At 35.2% G+C, this 19,254-nt stretch overlaps 1 protein-coding gene across 4 annotated transcripts in view; it reads right to left on the reverse strand.

The window, feature by feature from the left end:
* PLA2R1 (phospholipase A2 receptor 1) overlaps nt 1-19,254 on the reverse strand; it is a 126,058-nt gene that overhangs the window by 3,686 nt on the left and 103,118 nt on the right. For 2 of the 4 annotated variants that reach the window (XM_067026159.1, XM_067026158.1), the window contains 6 exons: nt 18,337-18,575; nt 16,083-16,251; nt 14,047-14,187; nt 12,093-12,209; nt 10,622-10,798; nt 4,755-8,124 (listed from right to left, as the gene is read on the reverse strand). In XM_067026159.1, the coding sequence (XP_066882260.1) occupies nt 7,910-8,124; nt 10,622-10,798; nt 12,093-12,209; nt 14,047-14,187; nt 16,083-16,251; nt 18,337-18,575 (1,058 nt within the window). In that variant the 3' untranslated portion in view covers nt 4,755-7,909. Of the gene's footprint in view, nt 1-4,753; nt 8,125-10,621; nt 10,799-12,092; nt 12,210-14,046; nt 14,188-16,082; nt 16,252-18,336; nt 18,576-19,254 lie in introns of those variants that run through there. The other 2 variants (XM_067026157.1, XM_067026160.1) reach the window with 2 other exon arrangements.

Below are 19,254 nucleotides of genomic sequence, written 5' to 3' on the forward strand. Positions count from 1 at the left end.
TACATAGTACTCATTTTGTGGCTTTAGTTACAGATTTTCTTTTGCAATTAGAATTCTTCATTAGGCTTTATAAACATGCAGATTTTCACTTTTTAATCTAGCATTTTAGATTTAGGCACACTGTTATTTTTCTCTAAAAAACTTTAAAATTGTAAAGTACTAATGGAATTGACTTAAGAAATAAAACATACAGTTCAACATATTTATAAGTACACCTAAAATATTAACCTTTTGTATAAGCCTGAATATAATAGCTGAATTTTTAAAACTGCATACACTATTGTACTTCAAATTTTACAACATAAAAATGAACAAATCCGAGTTTTCAGTCATTTTATATTGAGTTGTAAACATCAGAGATAAGATTCTAAACGTTGTAAATTCTTGTAAGCAATCCAAGGTACCAAAAGTTTCATCTTTAGAGAACCATGAACAGCTAAGTCAATGTCTCTAAAATAGATATAACTTTTAAGTGTTTATTTCTAATGTTCAATTATAAAAGCTTTAGTTTTTTTTCATTATAAGCCAATATTTTTATGCTTAAGAATTAAAAGAGAGCCGTAATGTGTGTTAATTATGTTGCTCATATAACACGTGATATAATATACATTTTTAAACTGTAATTGTTTATAGAAGTAAATAATAATGCCATGGTATGATCAGCAATGCAGATGTACTCACCCCTTCCATTCCACTCCAGTAATAACTAGGAATAACTATAAACAAGTTGGCTTTAAATAGATTTAGCCCTAGCACAAAGGTAAAAATGTATGCCACTCTTGTGATTGTCTTTTTTCTGAGGATTCAAAAGTTAAGTGTATGTAAATTAGTTACATCTTTTCTTCATTATTGGCCCAAAACTAAAAACTTTCTTTCTAACTCAAAAAGATATCAAAGAAATCTGTTTTATCTAAAATTTTCTACTATTTAATAGGCACTACTCTCTCTGTCAAGCTTCTTTCTCTACCTGACAGAATTAATCAGTACCCTTTTTTTCTGATTTTTTTCATCTTGTTAATATTTGTATTGCATTATGTTACACTTATTATTTACATATTCCTTTTCCTCTGAGACCTCATGAGCACAGAGATGGGGTTTTGTTCTTACTGCCAGCTCCAGAACCTAGGGCCCTCTCTGGGCCACTCTAGGCTCTCAATAAATGTTTACTGATCAGAATTGCTTATCAATACACTGAAGTGCTGCCCATGTATATAATAGTGCTTGTCAGACATGCCAAAGGATGTTAGACTTCCCATTTAGATGTTTCTTCTTTAAATCAGGGGTCAGCAAACTTCTCCTGTAAAAGGCGAGAGGTAAATACCATAGGATCGCAGGCCATTCAGTCTGTGTTGTAACCACTCAACTCTGCTCTTGTAGCCTGGAAGTGATCATACACAATGAGTGAATGAATGAGGATGGCTGTGTTCCAATAACTTTATTTACAAAAACAGGCAGCAGGCTGGACTTGGCCCTGCCAATTGCTGCTCTTTATCGTTGTTTTGAAGGGTGGAGGAAGAGGGAATAAAGATTCCAACCATATATAGTAATAATCATCACAAAGTTTCTTATAAATGTTGGCAATAAGAATTGTGATGGATGTAACATTTTGAAATCTCTCCCAATGCTTGTTCCCGAAAACAAAGAGGAAACTAAGCAAGTTTTGTTTTTTTCCCCTTCTGTACTTTGTCTACCATGAAGACTAAGCCATTAGGGTGTAGTGGATAAACAGGAGTGAGAGAATTAGAAGTGCTGATAAGACACTATGGAGGTGAAATAAAAGAAGAACATAGAGGCCAGAAAGCAAATAGAAGTAACCGTGGCTGACAACAAGACATATGTTTGTCCAAATCCTCCAGTGGGTGAGCTGTATAGACAGATTGAAGAAAAGTTGGGTTTTTCTTCCTTCTCATTTGGGACAGGAGAAAAGAATGTCATACAGCAGTAGTCCTCAAACATTTTTGCTTGCATACTTCCTAAAAGAATTTTGAAAAAAATGTATATTGCTTCCTACCTTTCTAATTTGACATCTAAAATTTTTTCTAATTAGGATGCAATTTTCATCAAATTATAATGACGTTTAAAAGTAAACACATCATGTCACCCTTTCAATATATCCAGTGGAATCTAATATCATAGCAGATTTTTAACCTTTTATTTTGAAATAATTTTAGATTTACAGAAAATTTGCCAACATAGTACAGAGAATTCCTATACACCATTCACCCAACTTCCTCTAATGGTACATATATAAACATAGTACAATCATTAAAACTAAGAAATTAATACTGATACAGTACTACTAACTATAGATTTTAATTTCACATTTTTTCATAATGTGCATTTTCCATTCCAGGATCCAATCCAGGATTCTACCTTGCATTCAGTTGTCATGGCTCCTTATTCTCCTCCAATCTGTGACACTTCCTCAATCTTTCCTTATCTTTCATGACTTGGACACTTTTGAAGTCATCAATTATTTTGTGTAATGTTCATCAATTCAGATTTGTCTGATACTTTTTATTGTTAAATTGGGATTACACATTATTTTGGGGTGAATACCAAAAAAGTCTTGTGCCCTTCTCAGGACATTATACTAGAGGATACATGATGCTGATGTGGCTCATTACTGCTTAAGTTAACCTTGATTACATGATTAAAGAGTTTTCTCCATTGTAAAGTTAGTACTTTCCAGTTGTAATTAATGACTATTTTGGAGGCACTATTTTAAAGCTATGAAAATTTCCCGTTTCTCCTTAAATGTTCATCCACGAATTTTAGCACCCACTGGTGGATCTTGCCTATAACAATTATTACTGTTGTGTTTTCCTAATGGTGATTTTTCTCTCATTCCTTCTACATTTTTAATTGGGATTCTTCTGTAGAAAAGAACTGTTGCTCCTCCCCGATTTACTTATTCATTCATTCATTTATTTATTTACATTAATATGGATTCATATTTATTCTATGCTTAAAATCCAATACTATTTTTAATTTGTTTCTAAAAGTGTTCCAACTTTGGTCATTGGGAACTTCTTCAGGTTAGTCCTATGTCCTTTGGCCATGACCCCATCTTTTTGTAAGCATTTCCTTACTTTCTAGCATCACAAGATATTTCAGTTTCATCTTGTATTTTTCCTGGCCCAGACCTGGAATCAAACACTTCACCAAGGAGCCCTATTTCTTTTGATTGGTGATACCATGATAATTTGAATTCTACCATAGTCTATTTAAAGATAGAAACACACAGAAACAAGCTCTTAGCAGTCAGAGATTCTTGTTTCTTTTTCTGTTTAGTCTTGTATTTCCATTCTAATCTCCACACAGAATTTTATCCTAATATTTTTATTCTTGAAACTATTTTATTCATTTCCTTGCCATATTTGCCTGTAGTAAAATATGTATATGTTAAAATTATTTTAAAAAATTTCCCTGTGAACATAGGCGATGTTATACATTTTCTTCTGTATTGAGTTGCCATTTCAATTACTATCGGCACACAGTTGATCAGACCAACATGAATATATTACGATGGTTAATAAATAATCAGTATATATAAAACTAAAATGTTATAGGTAGTGCATCTCTTAATGAAATGGATGTATCATAGAAGAAATTAATTAATATTAATTTAAAATTGCTAGAATGAACCAGGATTCAGCATGAATTCTATTTCCCCACTCCCAGCACATAGCTATATGTGCTGAGAAAATCTGGCAGAGATTGCTGGTACTCACTGTAGTCCATTACCCTCTCCTTCCTGAGCACACTGGGAGACCTCCCAGACTTCCTTGCAGTTAGGATGGACCCTGTGAATAACTCTGGCCAATGATATGTGAGTGGAAGTGCCATGTTGTGTTTCTAGACCCAGAAACTTGAGTTCTCTACTCCTTTTTAAAATGACTATCAATTTTGTCTGTTACTCTTTCACTTACAGGCAGCTTGCTTTACCTGGCATATAAAGTAAGGTTTGGAAAAATAAAATATTGTTAATTCCATCATACTTTTGTTGATACTACTTTTCTTTCTATTAAAATGTCTTTATATTAATACATGTTTTAATCAGAACACTGGAGTTGCACATATAGTTCATCCAATTTAATGAAAATGTTCATCATAAAACTTAATTGGTAAAGCCAATCTTCATTGTCAAAGAAATGATCCAAATAAGACAATGTTCAAAAAAAGTCTGATTTCATTTTTCAATTCAAATAAGCATGATAATACTCATCCCCAAAGCTCAGTTAGAAATCTAAGATAAATAAAGTGCAAAGTATTGCCATGAGCTCTTAGCCCAGATAAAGTAACACATCAGGGTCTTTCTTATCAATAGTTGCACTGTCTTTACTTTGCTTTCCCTAGATTTTCTTTCCAGAAATAGTCTTTCATAATAGACAGGGGCTGGATGAGATAAAGTCTCAAAGGAAGGCAGTTATCTTTCCTGCTGTATATATATATATATATATATATATATATATATATATATATATATATACACAATGCATATTAATTTAGACTATCCTAACATGGGCCAAACTAACCCTTTTCTAATTCACCACTTAATCCTTAACAGAAAAATGTATGAAAACAGAGGAAGACATGAGAATTTACATGGGTTTATAAATTCCTTTGTTAAAAGAAGTTTCACTGACATTATTTTGAAATTTTGTCTTTGTCTGGTGCCATGGAGGATTTTACCAAGAGAAGGCATCATCATAATATTTGGAGTAAAAGATGTCTTTTTTTTTTTTTTTTTAGGTAGAAAAGGACATTTCTGCAAAAAGAGGTGGGAAAGAAGAACCAGCATGACACCTTGATCTCAGGCAAGTCAATTCTAAGAAAGAATATATATAAAGGTTAATGAGTCTGGAAACTGAGCTCCTTAAAAATATCCATGCCCCTGTATCCCTTGGAAGTCTTTATGTATCCATGGGGTACATATTCTCAATTTAAAGACTGTTAACTTAGAGAATGTATTTCAATAGCCCATGGAAGCTACATAATTAATCGAAGATAGATCTCTAACATCTTCTGTCAGGCAGAGGTAGGGGACCCACTGAGGAAACCAAGGCCTTAGGAGGTGGAAGACCTACTATTTAGGAGGAGCCTGGACCCATGAATAACTGAATAGAGCAAAGTCTTCCTGCAAGCCCATGTTGGTGTGGATGAAAAATAAACCTTAGCTGTGTTAAACCAATGAGATTTGGGGATTGTTTGGTCCAGTATTAAGCCTCCCCTAACCAAGGGAGTAACTGATAGTGCTGCAGAGGTGACATGGCCTTATTGCCAAGAACTGTAATGTCCAGGTAGGGAATTGAATGGGAGTCACAGCCAGGGATAAGGCAATGCCAGGGAAAGCCAGGATGGGGCCAGTCCAAAGAGACTAGACTACAGGTTACACCAAATACAAACGTCATAGAGATGCCAGTAAAATTCCCAGATGTGGGCCAGACTACTGCCATCAGTGGACACCAGATAACACAGCCACAGTCAGTTATCACCTACTCCCCCCAGTACCACAAGGACACAACAAGTTCTCATACATCCAACCACCATTTTGAGGAGGGAATGGAAACTCCGGAAGACTGAATGTTTATCTAGTGAGACCATGTAATGCACCCTTGATAAGGAGTGGAACTTTCAATAGAAGAAACACTTAAACTGAAAGAAGACTGTTGGAATTGGAAGAGCCCAATATACCTTCAGTTGGAAAAATCCAAGATTTTCTATTTTTCAGAGTTATAGAAAATAATTGACTGTTTTTTGGAGGGGGCACATTAATTATGTGTGAATGAGTTTGTGGCCCTGCTACTTTTTTCTTTTCATGCATAACATGAAATCTAGCTCAGATTAAAAATAGTTGTGGAAGAAAGTGTTAAAAGTGCATGTATGTGAATAAAACAGAGTATTTCAGTAATTCCTATTTCTGAAATTTCAATAATGGGAAGCAGTGCATGATCTGTCCATTAGGATGTGGTTCAATGCTAAATATCAAAATACAGAGCACTGACAAGCAGTACAGTTTTTTTTTTCCTGCAAAACCACTTTACTAATGACATACTTTTTCAAATTTTTATGTGTGACTGACTATTCAACTTCAATATACCTTGGCTGGAAGGATAATTGATTAGCAGTTTTTACCAAGTCCACTAAAAAGAACAGAACTTTAACTTCACTTGACAGATTATTAAATTGAGCTTTTATAACATCTGGTTAGTCCAAGCCAATTTTTCCTTTGAGTCATAAATATACAACTGTCACATAATATCTTAAAAAAAAATAAAGTCCCCAAACAAACAAAATTATGGAAGTAGATTGTATCAGTGTGTAAACTGCACAGCAGTAGTAAAGAGCTGCTTTTGGAAGCTGTATTAACTGTTTCAGGCTGCAAGGACTTCATTCTTAGGACACGTTCTTCAAATTGTATTTCTAATGATGATAGTTTTCCACTTAGAAACTTATTCATACTTTCTCCCAAGCTCCATCTTGTGACTACTTGCCAACTGTTTTGAGGCAGCTGGTTGTAATAACTAAAACGCATACTCTAGGGAGACTCCCCCAGTTTCTCTCTATCACAGGACCTTACTTAATTTTCATGACCACCTGATATTTTCTTATGCATTTCTTTACTGGTTTACTGTCGGTTTTCCTTCATTCGAAAATAAGTGCTCGCCCCAATACCTCCAATTTCTAGAACGGCTCCTGGTTCTTAACAGGAACCCAATAAATATTTAGGCAATGAGTAAACTTTTGAACATTGATTATGAAGTCCTTTTTCTTTATAAGAAATTAATGAAGGAAGATCAAATCTGTGAGTTTTAATTTATGGATAGTATCATACTTTTAATCATTTTTTACTGACTGCATGAACTAGCCCAATACAAATGGAGTTGGTTCCCCCAAACCCTAGTTTACTCAACAGAACTCCCCAAATAAACTCCTTTATATAGCAAAGGTATCTAGATTACTACTGAAGAGTAATTTGTTTAGTACTTGTCTTGTTCTAATGAAACTGTAATTCACATCTTTCATTTTTCCCCTTTAAATTCAAGTTACATTTTATATCTTTTCATTGTTAGGAGTGGTATACATTTTATACCTTTAGTCTTTGCTAAAGCTTGTGAATTTTAACAGTATTAGGATAACAATAGGTTCCTCTGAGCTTATCTATAAGATTTTTTAACTATCCAACTTTGTCATCATTTAGTAATTGATGATTTTAGGCCACATTGCATGGTTGCTTATGAAATTGTGCTGCTAACCAAGATTTTTACTATTTAAAGAAAGGTTATTTTTCTTCTCCTTTAGTCTGAGAAGTCAGAACTAATAAAAATGAATGTCACCCTAAATACTAGTATAGAGCACAGAACCTGTGAGTTTTAAGCTTAGAACTTAGTGTTTTCCAAACCCTGCTGTTAAACTGATCAAATTAAAAAGCAAACAAGAAACCTCTCAAAAGCCTTTTCCTTTTTCCTCTCTTATACAAGGGTAGGACTTTAAAATTTGTTTTGCTTTTCTCTGCCTCTCTTTTTTAATGGAATGAATATTGGTAAACGTCTGAATAGATACCAGATTAGTTTTAAAATTCTCAAAAATTTTTGGTAGAAGCATATTTATGCAAAAACTATTATTCACATTGGTTTGAGAGTTTTCATTTGGGAGTTTCTTTTAATAGTTTTTGTTTTCTGAAGAATAGCCATTGTAAAACCTCCCCTTTTAAAGAATAGATCACAGTTCGAGGAAATGGATAAATGAACACCTATCTGATTTGGTTACAATTCAAAACCAGTAATCATTTTAAGAATAGTTAAAATGGTGACACGATTCACATTAGAGTGGCATCTGGTCTATAAAGGAAAGTACTCTTCTTTACTCATTCTCATGGCCGTGGGTGGCACCTCTCGCTTCATTATTATTGGTCATTCTTCTCAAGATCAGAAATGAGAATATTTTCTTCTAAATGTACTGTACTAAAGTTGGTTGCAGGATAGTAAGGATTTCCAAACTGTGCAAGTCTCCTGAAGATACCACTATTGTGCTTGTATATGAAGAAGGAAAGTGTGGAAATTGCCAGAATTATTATCAGCGTCACTGCTACTGCAAGGGGTATAATGCTGTGACTTGGTCCTGAAAGAAGATGAAAAAAAGAAAACTTCAAAGACAAGTAGTAAGATAGATACTGTCACATAGTTACTTTCTATTTTATTATTTCTATGAAAAACCAAAACTTTCTCTACTTTTCTAAACCTATATTTTCCTGGATCCTCCTTTACTGTGTGAATATCTAAAATCAAATACAAAAAGTACTGATATGAAAATTTCCTTTTAATCAGCAAAGTTGTGTCATTGCTTATAGCAGGGCTCAGCAAATAATGGTCCATGGATCAAATCTGGGCACCTGTTTTTACAAATGACGTTTTAGTAGAACTCAGCCACACTAATAATGTTTCTATTGTCTATGGCTGCTTTTGTGCTACAAAGGCAGTGTGACAGAAACCATATGGCTCCTACAGACAAATATTTACTATTTGGTCCTTTAAAGAAAAGTTTGCTGACCCCTGATTTATAATAATCATTATTAGTGCTCACAAACACATACACTGCTTTTTTTTTTTAAAGCTGAACAATCCCCAGCCAATTTCAGCACTGTGCTGCATTAAAAATATGAGTAAAATATAGTCCCTGCCTGCAAGGAACTCAGTTTTGTTGAGATCTGATGTGGAGTTGGTCCAGCAATGGTAACCTCCCTGGCTTTTTGCAAAGATTAAAAAAATCAGCACCTTCTCACCTTTTAGATCTCAAGAATCTTGGGAAATGAATAATAGCTCCTCCATTCAAAAAGTTAGAGGGTTCCTGTTTGAGGATTTTCTACTATAAGAATGTATCTTTTCCAAGTAGACTCTATATCAAAGTTTGAACTCTGCTATTTTTGATCTAAGCAAAGATCCAGGGAAATATGTAGGGAATGACCCGGAGGCAGAGCAGTAAAGGCTTTGTGAGTGGAGGAAGTGCCTTAGTGCACTACTTAATGCTCATTCACTCTTAAAAGAAATGTCAACATTACCAATAGCAAAAATACACTTAAAAAATAAACTCCCTCGATTTTGCAATTTTAAAATAATATTGTATAATTTTGCATAATACTATTGAAAACATGTAGTATTGTGTATGTGTAAAGATACTTTTTAAAGAAAGACTGTTGAACGAGTATTGATTCTCAGCATGGAGGCAGCGGGCAGGTATAGAAGGGGCATATGGAATCAGAAAATGTGGAGTGTAGTTCTCCATGTAGCCTCAGTTTGGACAAGTACTTCTCTCATCTGTAACATGGGAATACTGTATCTGCTTCACTGCCTTGGAAAGTTGCTGTGTTGGATAAAAGAAGTGTCTTATGTAGTTCAGGAAGCTTTAAAGTTCTGAACAGACATGAGATGTTTCTGATTTGTTCTTGATAGTTGAATGCTAGTGGTTGCTTGGGCACACTAATAGGTTAGTCATGGTTTCCACACAGAGTTGATATCCACACTTTCTGAGCTTCAAAGTTTGGTTCCCACACCTACCAGTTTTTGCTCTTTAATTCCCAATATCTAATCAGTCACCAAAGCCTGATGATTCTCTTCATATTTCCGCCTTCCCTTTTTTGTTCCCAGTTATATCATTCAAATTACAACTGTCTCCCTTTAAATCAATGGGTGTGACTCCACTGTTGGTGTCTCTAGAGCATGTAGGTGTTCCCTGTGTCCTTTACCATGGAGTTCAGCTCTTTAGCCCAGCACTTTCCGTGGATGGATCCTACAGTAATATGGTTTTATTCCCAACACCACCTAACGTGGTCCAGTCTAAGCTCATTCTCAATTTCTGCCTTTAGTCATTCTGGACCTTTTATCCAATATTCCTTCCCTCCTCTGTTCTCATTATCTTTTGCGATTCTAAAGACTCATCTCCTCTATGAAGTTTTCTTCAGGAGCCCAGGCCATATCAATCCCTCCTTCTTTGTTAATACCTGCATCTAGAAACTGTTGTGATTACTATAAACACCTTCCCACTGTTAATGATCCTTGTTAACATCTTCTCTTAGAAAGCTCTATTATTTGCAACTAACTAGAATTTTCTGGCTTATATTTCTAAAATTATTTATAATCACCACAAATTAAGTATATAGCTCAAGATGAAGTTATATGACTTTTATAATATATTATGGCTTGCAATAGAGAATCACATCTACTTATCCACAACAAGGATACCTAGACTTGAATTATATTTCCTGGGACCAAAGATGGAGCTTAAAATTCTGAGTAGCAGCTGCCAGAGTGAGGGTTGCTGGTTTACATTCCCAGCTCTATTTGCTTGAGGTAAACTTCTTTTTTTGCCCATTAAGTTAACAGCTAGCGTGACAAAAGAAAGTCATAGTCTTTGATTTGATTTATAATGACGTTTTTTCTTCATATCAGAGGAAGGAGCTGAAATGTTCTCCGACTTGCTTGATGTAAAACAAGACGATAATGTTAGAATCTATCTGAATACTCTGAATACTTAGATTTTAAAAGCTTTAAGTGCTAAAGAGGTAGGTCAACATTAGTCAAGGTAGAAGCAAAATGAAGATTTACTTTCTAACTTTACCCACCTTCTTCCATTTTACATATAAATCCTTTTTTGTCTTGACATGAGGATAACTGCCACACTCCTTCGGGAATCCTCAGGGCAACACACAGATGGGGTTTGGCATGGTCCATCTCTGGCTTCCTAATACCCCAGTTTGACTGGTCTGCGAGAGTTCCATCAAACCACTTTATGGTTTCATCTGTGGAAAAAATGTAACATGAATTATGTGCATGGTTATCAAACATACTAAGTCTGGAATGAACCTTAAAAAGCAGCCCCTAAATTTAATGAGACTCTCTCCTTATCTGATGCATTCAACAATCATGAACTCAACATCAAAAGGTAGGTATAAGTGAAGTTGCCTTGTGAACAACTCTATTTTAGATACATTGTTCTAATTTAGTTCATTCAAGATATCATGTTTCTTAATGTAACAGTTTGAATTTGAAATATTCCCTATCATTACAAGCAATTTAAAGAAATCATTTAAAGTCCTAACAGCTATATCATTACAAAGTAGATCACTTTCTAAAAGAATTTTACAGTGAGCTGCTTTTTTTGTGTAAAGTACCCCTTAACATTTATTAGATTTATAGATAGAATAATAAAATTTGTAGTTTGAAATTAAAAGCTTAAAGAAAAAATACTTCATTACTTCAGTATATTGAATATCTTAGAAATCAAGTAGTTGCAAACAGTCCTTTATGAGCACAGAGTACAGTAAGCTTCTTTAAAAAGCAAGCCAGTGGTATACCAAGGGGTGGGGGCAGTGGTAAAATCCATCCATGTGTAGGTGATAAGGGAGTGTCTTGTCTGAAAAGGATTTAAAACAAACAATAAAACTAAGCATAAGTCAGTCAGCTTTTTATTATCACCCTGTGCTAGAAGTTTTAAGCAATGTCGGTGATTGAAATACTCTTCCTTGCCAGCATGGACCCATCCTCCACCTTGGTACACCACTGTAACAAGTTCTCTATACCAGTTAAAGTAATTTTCTTTACAAGTACTTTCAACAACCATCAGTTACATAAAGAAAAGAATAGCATGCTCTCATCTGATTGCAAACTCTGGTTTTTATGAGTAGCAAATAACAATTCTACTAGCACTATTTATCACTGAAACATTTCCATAACTCTATTGTGCTCTTATAACATTTAGAAACCTGGGGTATTTTCATGTAAATATGGTTTGGTGCCTATGACTAAGTCTGTGAACACAAAGTTCCAGCCAAGCATCTTCATAATGCAAGATTAAGTATAAGATAAACTTGTTTGTTCTCATTTTTGGTTTTCTGGGATTATTTCAAAGGGCAAGAGTGTATAAAAAGCGGTTAGCAATGATGTCTTTGGAAGAAATGGCTTTAGGATTTATGATATTTTTTTAAACAGCAATGTATCCAAGGAAAGTTTTCTGGTTTGCAGATGCCATTTCCGTCAACCTTGACCACTGTGTATTTATTTATGCCCTCTCCTCTTCTCTACCCAGTCACTTACTGTCACCATCAAACTGAGCATTCAGCCAAACCATCTGGACAGAAGAACTGAAAGCTAAAAGCTGGTCTAGTAGAAATGAATTTTCAGCTTCATCTTTGATTGTTAAAAGATTAGATCCTATAAAAGAGACAAACAGCAAATGAATAACTATTTGTGTTTACATGTAAATACAATTAAAATAATGTCTTCTATACCATAATTCATAAAGCTCAGGCTTTGATGCATGTAAATCCATGAAGTTAGAACACTCCTTCACACACCATACACAAAAATAAACTCAAAATGTTTTAAAGATTTAAAATAAGACATGATACCATAAAACTCCTAGAAGAGAATGTAGGCAAAATATTCTCTGACATAAATCATAGCAATGTCTTAGGTCAGTCTCCCAAAGCAAAAGAGATAAAAGCAAAAAGAAACAAATGAGACCTAATTAAACTTATAAATTTTGCATAAACAAAATGAAAAGACAACCTATGGAATGAGAGAAAATCTTTGGAAACAGCGCGACCAGCAAGGGCTTGGTTTCCAAAATATACAAACAGCTCATATAGCTCAATATAAAAAAAACCACAACCCAATCAAAAAATAGACAGAAGACCTAATTAGACATTTCTCCAAAGAAGACAAACAGCTGACCAACAGGCACATGAAAAGGTGCTCAACACTGCTAATTATTAGAGAAATGCAAATCAAAACTATACTGAGATATCATCTCAATAATATTGAGATGCTATCCAGTCAGAATTGCCATCATCAAAAAGTCTACAAATAGTAAATGCTGGAGAGGGTGTGGAGAAAAGGGAACCCTCCTACATTGTTGGTGGGAATGTGAATTTGCGCAGCCACTAGGGAGAACAGTATTGAGGTTCCTTAAAAAATGAAAAATAGAGTTACCATATGATCCTGCAATTCCATTCCTGGACATATATCCGGAAAAGATGAAAACTCTTAATTTGAAAAGATACAGGCACCCCAACGTTCATAGCAGCACTATTTACAATAGCCAAGACAAGGAAGCAACCTAAAGTGTCCATCAACAGATGAATAGATAAAGAAGATATGGTATATATACACAATAGAATATTGGCCATAAAGAAGAATGAAATAATGCCATTTGCAGCAACATGGATGGACCTAGAGATTATCATGCTAAGTGAAGTAAGGCAGACAGAGAAAGACAAATATCATATGATATCACTCATATGTGGAATCTAAAAAAATGAAACAAATGAACTTATTTACAAAACAGAAACAGATTCACAGACATAGAAATCAAACTTATGGTTACCAAAGGGGAAAGTTGGGGGAGGTATAAGATAGGAGCTTGGGATTAACAGCTACATACTACTATGTATAAAATAAACAACAAGGTCCTTCTGTGTTGTACAGGGAACTATATTCAATATCTTATAATAACCTGTAATGGAAAAGAATATGAAAAAGAATATATATCTATATATCTAACTATCTATCTATCCATATCTGAATCACTTTGCTGTACACCAGAAACTAACACATTGTAAATCAACTATACTTCAATAAAAAAATTAAAAAGCTCAGGCTTTGAAAAGTGTCCATTGTTAATAAGTAATTTTTGATTAGAATTTTTAAAGTAGTATGACATTTATTAAAAGATACAAGCTTGTACTTAAAGAATAGAATATTAACTTTCAGGAACATTAAAGATTCATAATTCAAATTCATTCAAAGGGAACGCTTTTTTGGGAAAGTGCAGTATCCTGAGACATCGTCTTGGGTTTTTAATTGTATACTGGACATTGAACATTTTAGCCATCCCCCAAACAAGCAAATTCAATAATATTTACTTTTTCAATTGTTTTTGTTGCTTCTAAAATCACTAAATAATCAGACAAATGAAGAAAACTACATTGTTTACTGAAATGTCAAGAAGGAACACATTGAAAGCATTTTACCACAACAAAAGAATTACCTTCCTTTTTGCAAAATTCATGAGCAGCCTCAAAACTCGTACTGTCTAAGACTGTAGAAAAACTGTAGCAATTACTTCTGAATTTTATCCAGGGAATAGATGTTTCTGAGCACAACTCTGGGTATCCAAATGGTCTTGTTTCTATGAACAAAATCAGTTATGATTTCAAGGTGGTGACTGGGTTCACTTATTGAGATAAACATTGCATTACATTCTATGAAAGACCAAGATAAATATATGTAATGAGATTTTCATGATAATGCTCTGAAAGAGTGGGTTTAATGTAAATGATCACAAAAGTGGAATGGCTTATAGCATGTCTGGAAGAAATAATATTTTCCTACACATAACAGGGTATATTAATGCATAGCTTCATAGGCTTAGTTTGGGTGTTATCTTTAATATTTACAATTAGTGTCCTAAAGGTTGGAAAAACTGGGGGATGTGATTCAGAGAAATACTGGAAGCTGAATGTAATTGGTAAAAGACACTTCCAAATGTACAGAATGTGTTCCATTCAGTACTGAAGATTTAGTAAATCCTTACCTGCTAGTCAACTTAGAGAAAATAAAGCATTCAATAAAGTAACATATCATAACATAACATAACATAGTATAACATATCATAACATAACATGTATAACATAACATATCATAACATAACATATATCATGACGTGACATAACATATCATAATGTAACAAATCATATCATAACAACACATCATAATATATCATGACGTGACATAACACAACACATAACTAAGGGGAATTTGGGGAAGTCTTTGTTTCAGAGGGCAAGCATGAGAGTCAGACACACCCACACTGAGATCCTAGGTGCATGGCTGTGGGTATGTTACCTATCTTCCCCACACTCCCATACACGTAAAAGAGAGCTAACAATAACATCTTTCTTACAACTTAAGAAGTTTAGGTGAGCTAGTGCCTGTCACTTAAGCACTCAATAGATGTAGCGTTATTGAAAAAAGAAGGATAACTTCATGTGTTTTAGAAGGAGAATTAGCTTTCCCAATACATATGGCTATCATTTACATTTTTGTCCTGAATTGTTTTGAGCTGAACTTACGTAATATGTGTGCTATTTGACTTATAGTATCCAGAGGGTAAGTAAATACATGCACATTTACTAAATGAGAGATTTAAAAAGAAACCAGTTAGGCTTAAGGAAATTTCTTTTTGTACACCATAGCAATCAAAGGAAAGGGGACCTGATTTAATGGGATAAACACAACATCAGAGATCAAGGAAACTTGGCTTCTGCTCCTGGTGCTGTTGACAGACATCTGTGAGATCTTCAGGAAGCTATTTAATGTTCTGAGTTTAAGTTTCATCTTTAAAATAATGTTCATCTGGTTGGGCGAGGTGAACATTCAGTGTAATGAGATACTATTATCATTATTGTCATGTTTTATATATACATATATAATATAAATACAAATATTATTACCATGATGATGATGATGATGATGATGATGCTCTAGAATCCTATTAGTCTTTGACTTAAACATAAATCTTCAGTGGTATTCAAGGTCCTCCACAAATGCTCCTAACCTATGTTTCTAACCTGATTTCCTACCTCTCTCTTACCAAAAACCTGCCATGCAGGAAAATCTCAACACCAGCTTTGCTCAGCTACATGCCCAGTCCTTTCTTCCTCCCATGTCTGCCCAAGCTTTTCTGCTCAGAATGCCTCTCCATGTCCCATCATTTCCTGATCACACCCATTCTTCAAGACCAATCTCCATAGTCATGTCCTTCAAGAAGGCTTTTTGCTTTTCCCCAAGTGGATCTGATGTGTCCATTTTCTTGCTAACCCCCCGCAGCACTTGCCATGGCTCTTATATCATTTGGTAGCCTTGCCTCATGTAACACTTATTTGTACCTCACCTACCAGACCAAATGCTTCTCGAGGGCAGATACTTCTTACTACTTTCCCTCATTGCTCTTGCTTAGCACAGTGCCTTGCATACAGTAGGTTCACAGTATGTATTTCTTGAGTTGAATAGAATTGAACCTACCTGTGGGCACATGACAAATGGCTCCTTGCAGATAGGACTCACAGGCTGTGCTACTCCAGTGTCCACTGGTGTCGGCGAAAACACAGTCACCCAGGAAGGATGACTCATTGTCTTTCCAAAAAGTGAAGGAGGATTTGGTGCCATCTGACCAGTCAAAATTAAGACCATTCTGTGGAGGGAAATTGAGCCATCATTTCCTTGCCATGAATGCTGGCACCATCACCCAATGCTGTCTGAGCAGCTCTCACTTCATGCATGGATTTATATTTCCACATCTAGACTTATATTTCAGGAAGTCTAAGACAGCTTGTGGATATGGACTGACAAAAAGGACTATCTGCCATAAGCAATACCTTTTTTAGATTTGGGGAATCCTTGGTTCCCTCCTACCATAATTTCCTGGTAAGCAATCAGAGTGAAGTTGAATCAATATCTTGTTCTTTACACCAAAATAAATTTAAGATTGATCAAAAATTCATACATGTAGTTGAAAACATAAAAGTGCTAAAGAAAACTTGGCTGTATATATATATATATATATATATATATTTTTTTTTTTTCTGTACGCGGGCCTCTCACTGCTGTGGCCCCTCCCATTGCGGAGCACAGGCTCCGGACGCGCAGGCTCAGCGGCCATGGCTCACGGGCCTAGCCACTCCGCGGCATGTGGAATCTTCCCGGACCGGGGCACGAAGCCGTGTCCCCTGCATCGGCAGGCGGACTCTCAACCACCGCGCCACCAGGGAAGCCCTGGCTAAATATTTTATACTCTTGACATTGGAAAAATCTTTCCGAGTCTGATAAAAAAAATCCAGAGGCCATAAAGCAAAATTGACTACATAAGGTTAAAAATTCTGTAATACAAAAATACAATAAACAACCATGAAATACCATCCTTTCACCTATCCTACTGGCAAGGATTAAAATTTTGACATACCCAGTGTTGGCAAGGATGTGAAAAAACTAGATGCTATCATACACTGTTGTTAGCATGTAAATTGGCACAAAATTTTAGAGGGCAATATGGCACCATAACTTGTTAAAATTTATAAAGGGTACTTAGCAACTTCATTCCTTGGGATTTATCCTACTTGTACAAGGATATTTGTTGTGCAGTATTTGTAATTGTGAAAACTGGGAAGAACCCAAATGTCCATTCACATGAGAATGGTTTAATAAATTGTAGTATATCCATATATGCTGCTGTCTCAAAGAATGTTTTAGATTTTTATGAGCTGACATAGAAAGCTGAACAACGTATATTAAATTAAAAGCAAGCTTAAGGACAGTATATATAGTATGAGCTCATTTATATTTAAAATATATATACATACTAATCCATTACATGTGTATATATATATGCATACACAGAAACTTTCTAAATGACACACAAGAAACTGTTTACAGTGATTAACTTTGAGGAGTAGAACTAGAAATCAGGATAGAATAGATTTACTTTTCGCTATTTTAGTGTGTAATACTTTTATTTAAAAATTTTTAAAAATAGTACTTTCCGGGCTTCCTTGGTGGCGCAGTGGTTGAGAGTCCGCCTGCCGATGCAGGAGACACGGGTTCGTGCCCTGGTCTGGGAAGATCCCACATGCCGCGGAGCGGCTGGGCCCGTGAGCCATGGCCGCTGAGCCTGCGCGTCCGGAGCCTGTGCTCCGCAACGGGAGAGGCCACAACCGTGAGAGGCCCGCGTACCACACACACACACACACACACACACACACACACACACACACACACACACACACACACACACACACACACACACAGTACTTTCCAAACCATTTCCCTAGAGGGGGAAAATAACGCACATGTTAAATTCCAAGGCGTACTGAATTAATTAATAACCAAATTTCTATGCAGGAAGCATGATTCATTTTTCTTGGGGATTCTTTAAATGCAACATATTACCCAAACGCAGGTGCTCGAGTTCAGTATGTATTCCAGTGCACATATAAGTCAGTATCCTGAAATTTTTCAGACATCTTCAGAGAAACTTTGAAGGGCATGACTTTCCAGAAATTAGGCAAGTAGATGCTTACTCTAAAAAGGGGCACCTTTTGTAGTTATATGCTGCTCATGAGGTTGGTCAGTAGTTATTGTATAATCCAATTATCTAAATGTTACATTTACTGTTATTTCATGGCTTTTTTTTTCTGTGCTAATTTCAGTGGCTATATCACTAAGGAGGTAGAAATGAAACTTCATTATGCAAGGATTGTCCAAGGGATTTTAGGACACCTACATCTTCAGTGAACAGTCCAATCCAGTGGGCATGTCCTAGCCGGTTGAGGATAACAGTGAGGAAAGACTGGTGGTACTGGTCTGTAATGCTGACCAGTTCTGCTCCGTGCATCAGGCAGGTTTTTAGTGCTGTATACCAAGTCATATTTGCATTAATTATTTTGTAAGTTCTGTTTCCATATTTTAAGGTATTGGGGATTGGATACATATCAGATGTATTTATACTGTGTCCAGAAGTATCTAGAAAAAGAACAACAAAATATTTTGTAGAACCTGGATGATAAAGGGGGAGGCAAAGCTTAGCATGGATCCCTGTACAATGATTCATGCTGTTGTTAACATCAGAGTTTTTCTTCCCAGAATTGACTATTTCAAAATGAAGACAATACCTGTAAGCATAGATGATACTAAAGAATGAAAACACTTAGGAAATTTAATGAATGAATTTTAAATATATATATATAAACATATATTGAATCATTTCTAGATTTCCCATTTTTGACAATCCCTTGTCAAACTGACCACTTTTTGGTGAAACTGATAGGGTCTCCTTAGGCAAGTTTACTTCTACTAGGTACACTCAGCCTAACACATGCCGCTGGCAGAACTTAATACTTGCTAAGAGAATATTAACATATATAATGTAGTCAAACACTGCTCTGCAAACACAATTTACAAGTGCTTATTCTCAAATATAATACTTTATTAAACTTTTGAGACTGTATGATAGTTGCTATCATGTTTAATGCTAACATGTATAATTTCTAAAGAGAAGTTAAAAAATACGTTAATGCTTAGCAATACATACAGTTCTTATAAACCATTACTATTAATATGTCACCTATCAAGAGTCAAGATTTATAAATTAAAAGACAAGGTTTTCCCACACATGATCATTGGTGCTTTGCATAAATGAGTG

This window comes from Kogia breviceps, chromosome 2, assembly GCF_026419965.1.
Source record: "Kogia breviceps isolate mKogBre1 chromosome 2, mKogBre1 haplotype 1, whole genome shotgun sequence".
Classification (NCBI taxonomy): Eukaryota; Metazoa; Chordata; class Mammalia; order Artiodactyla; family Physeteridae; genus Kogia; species Kogia breviceps.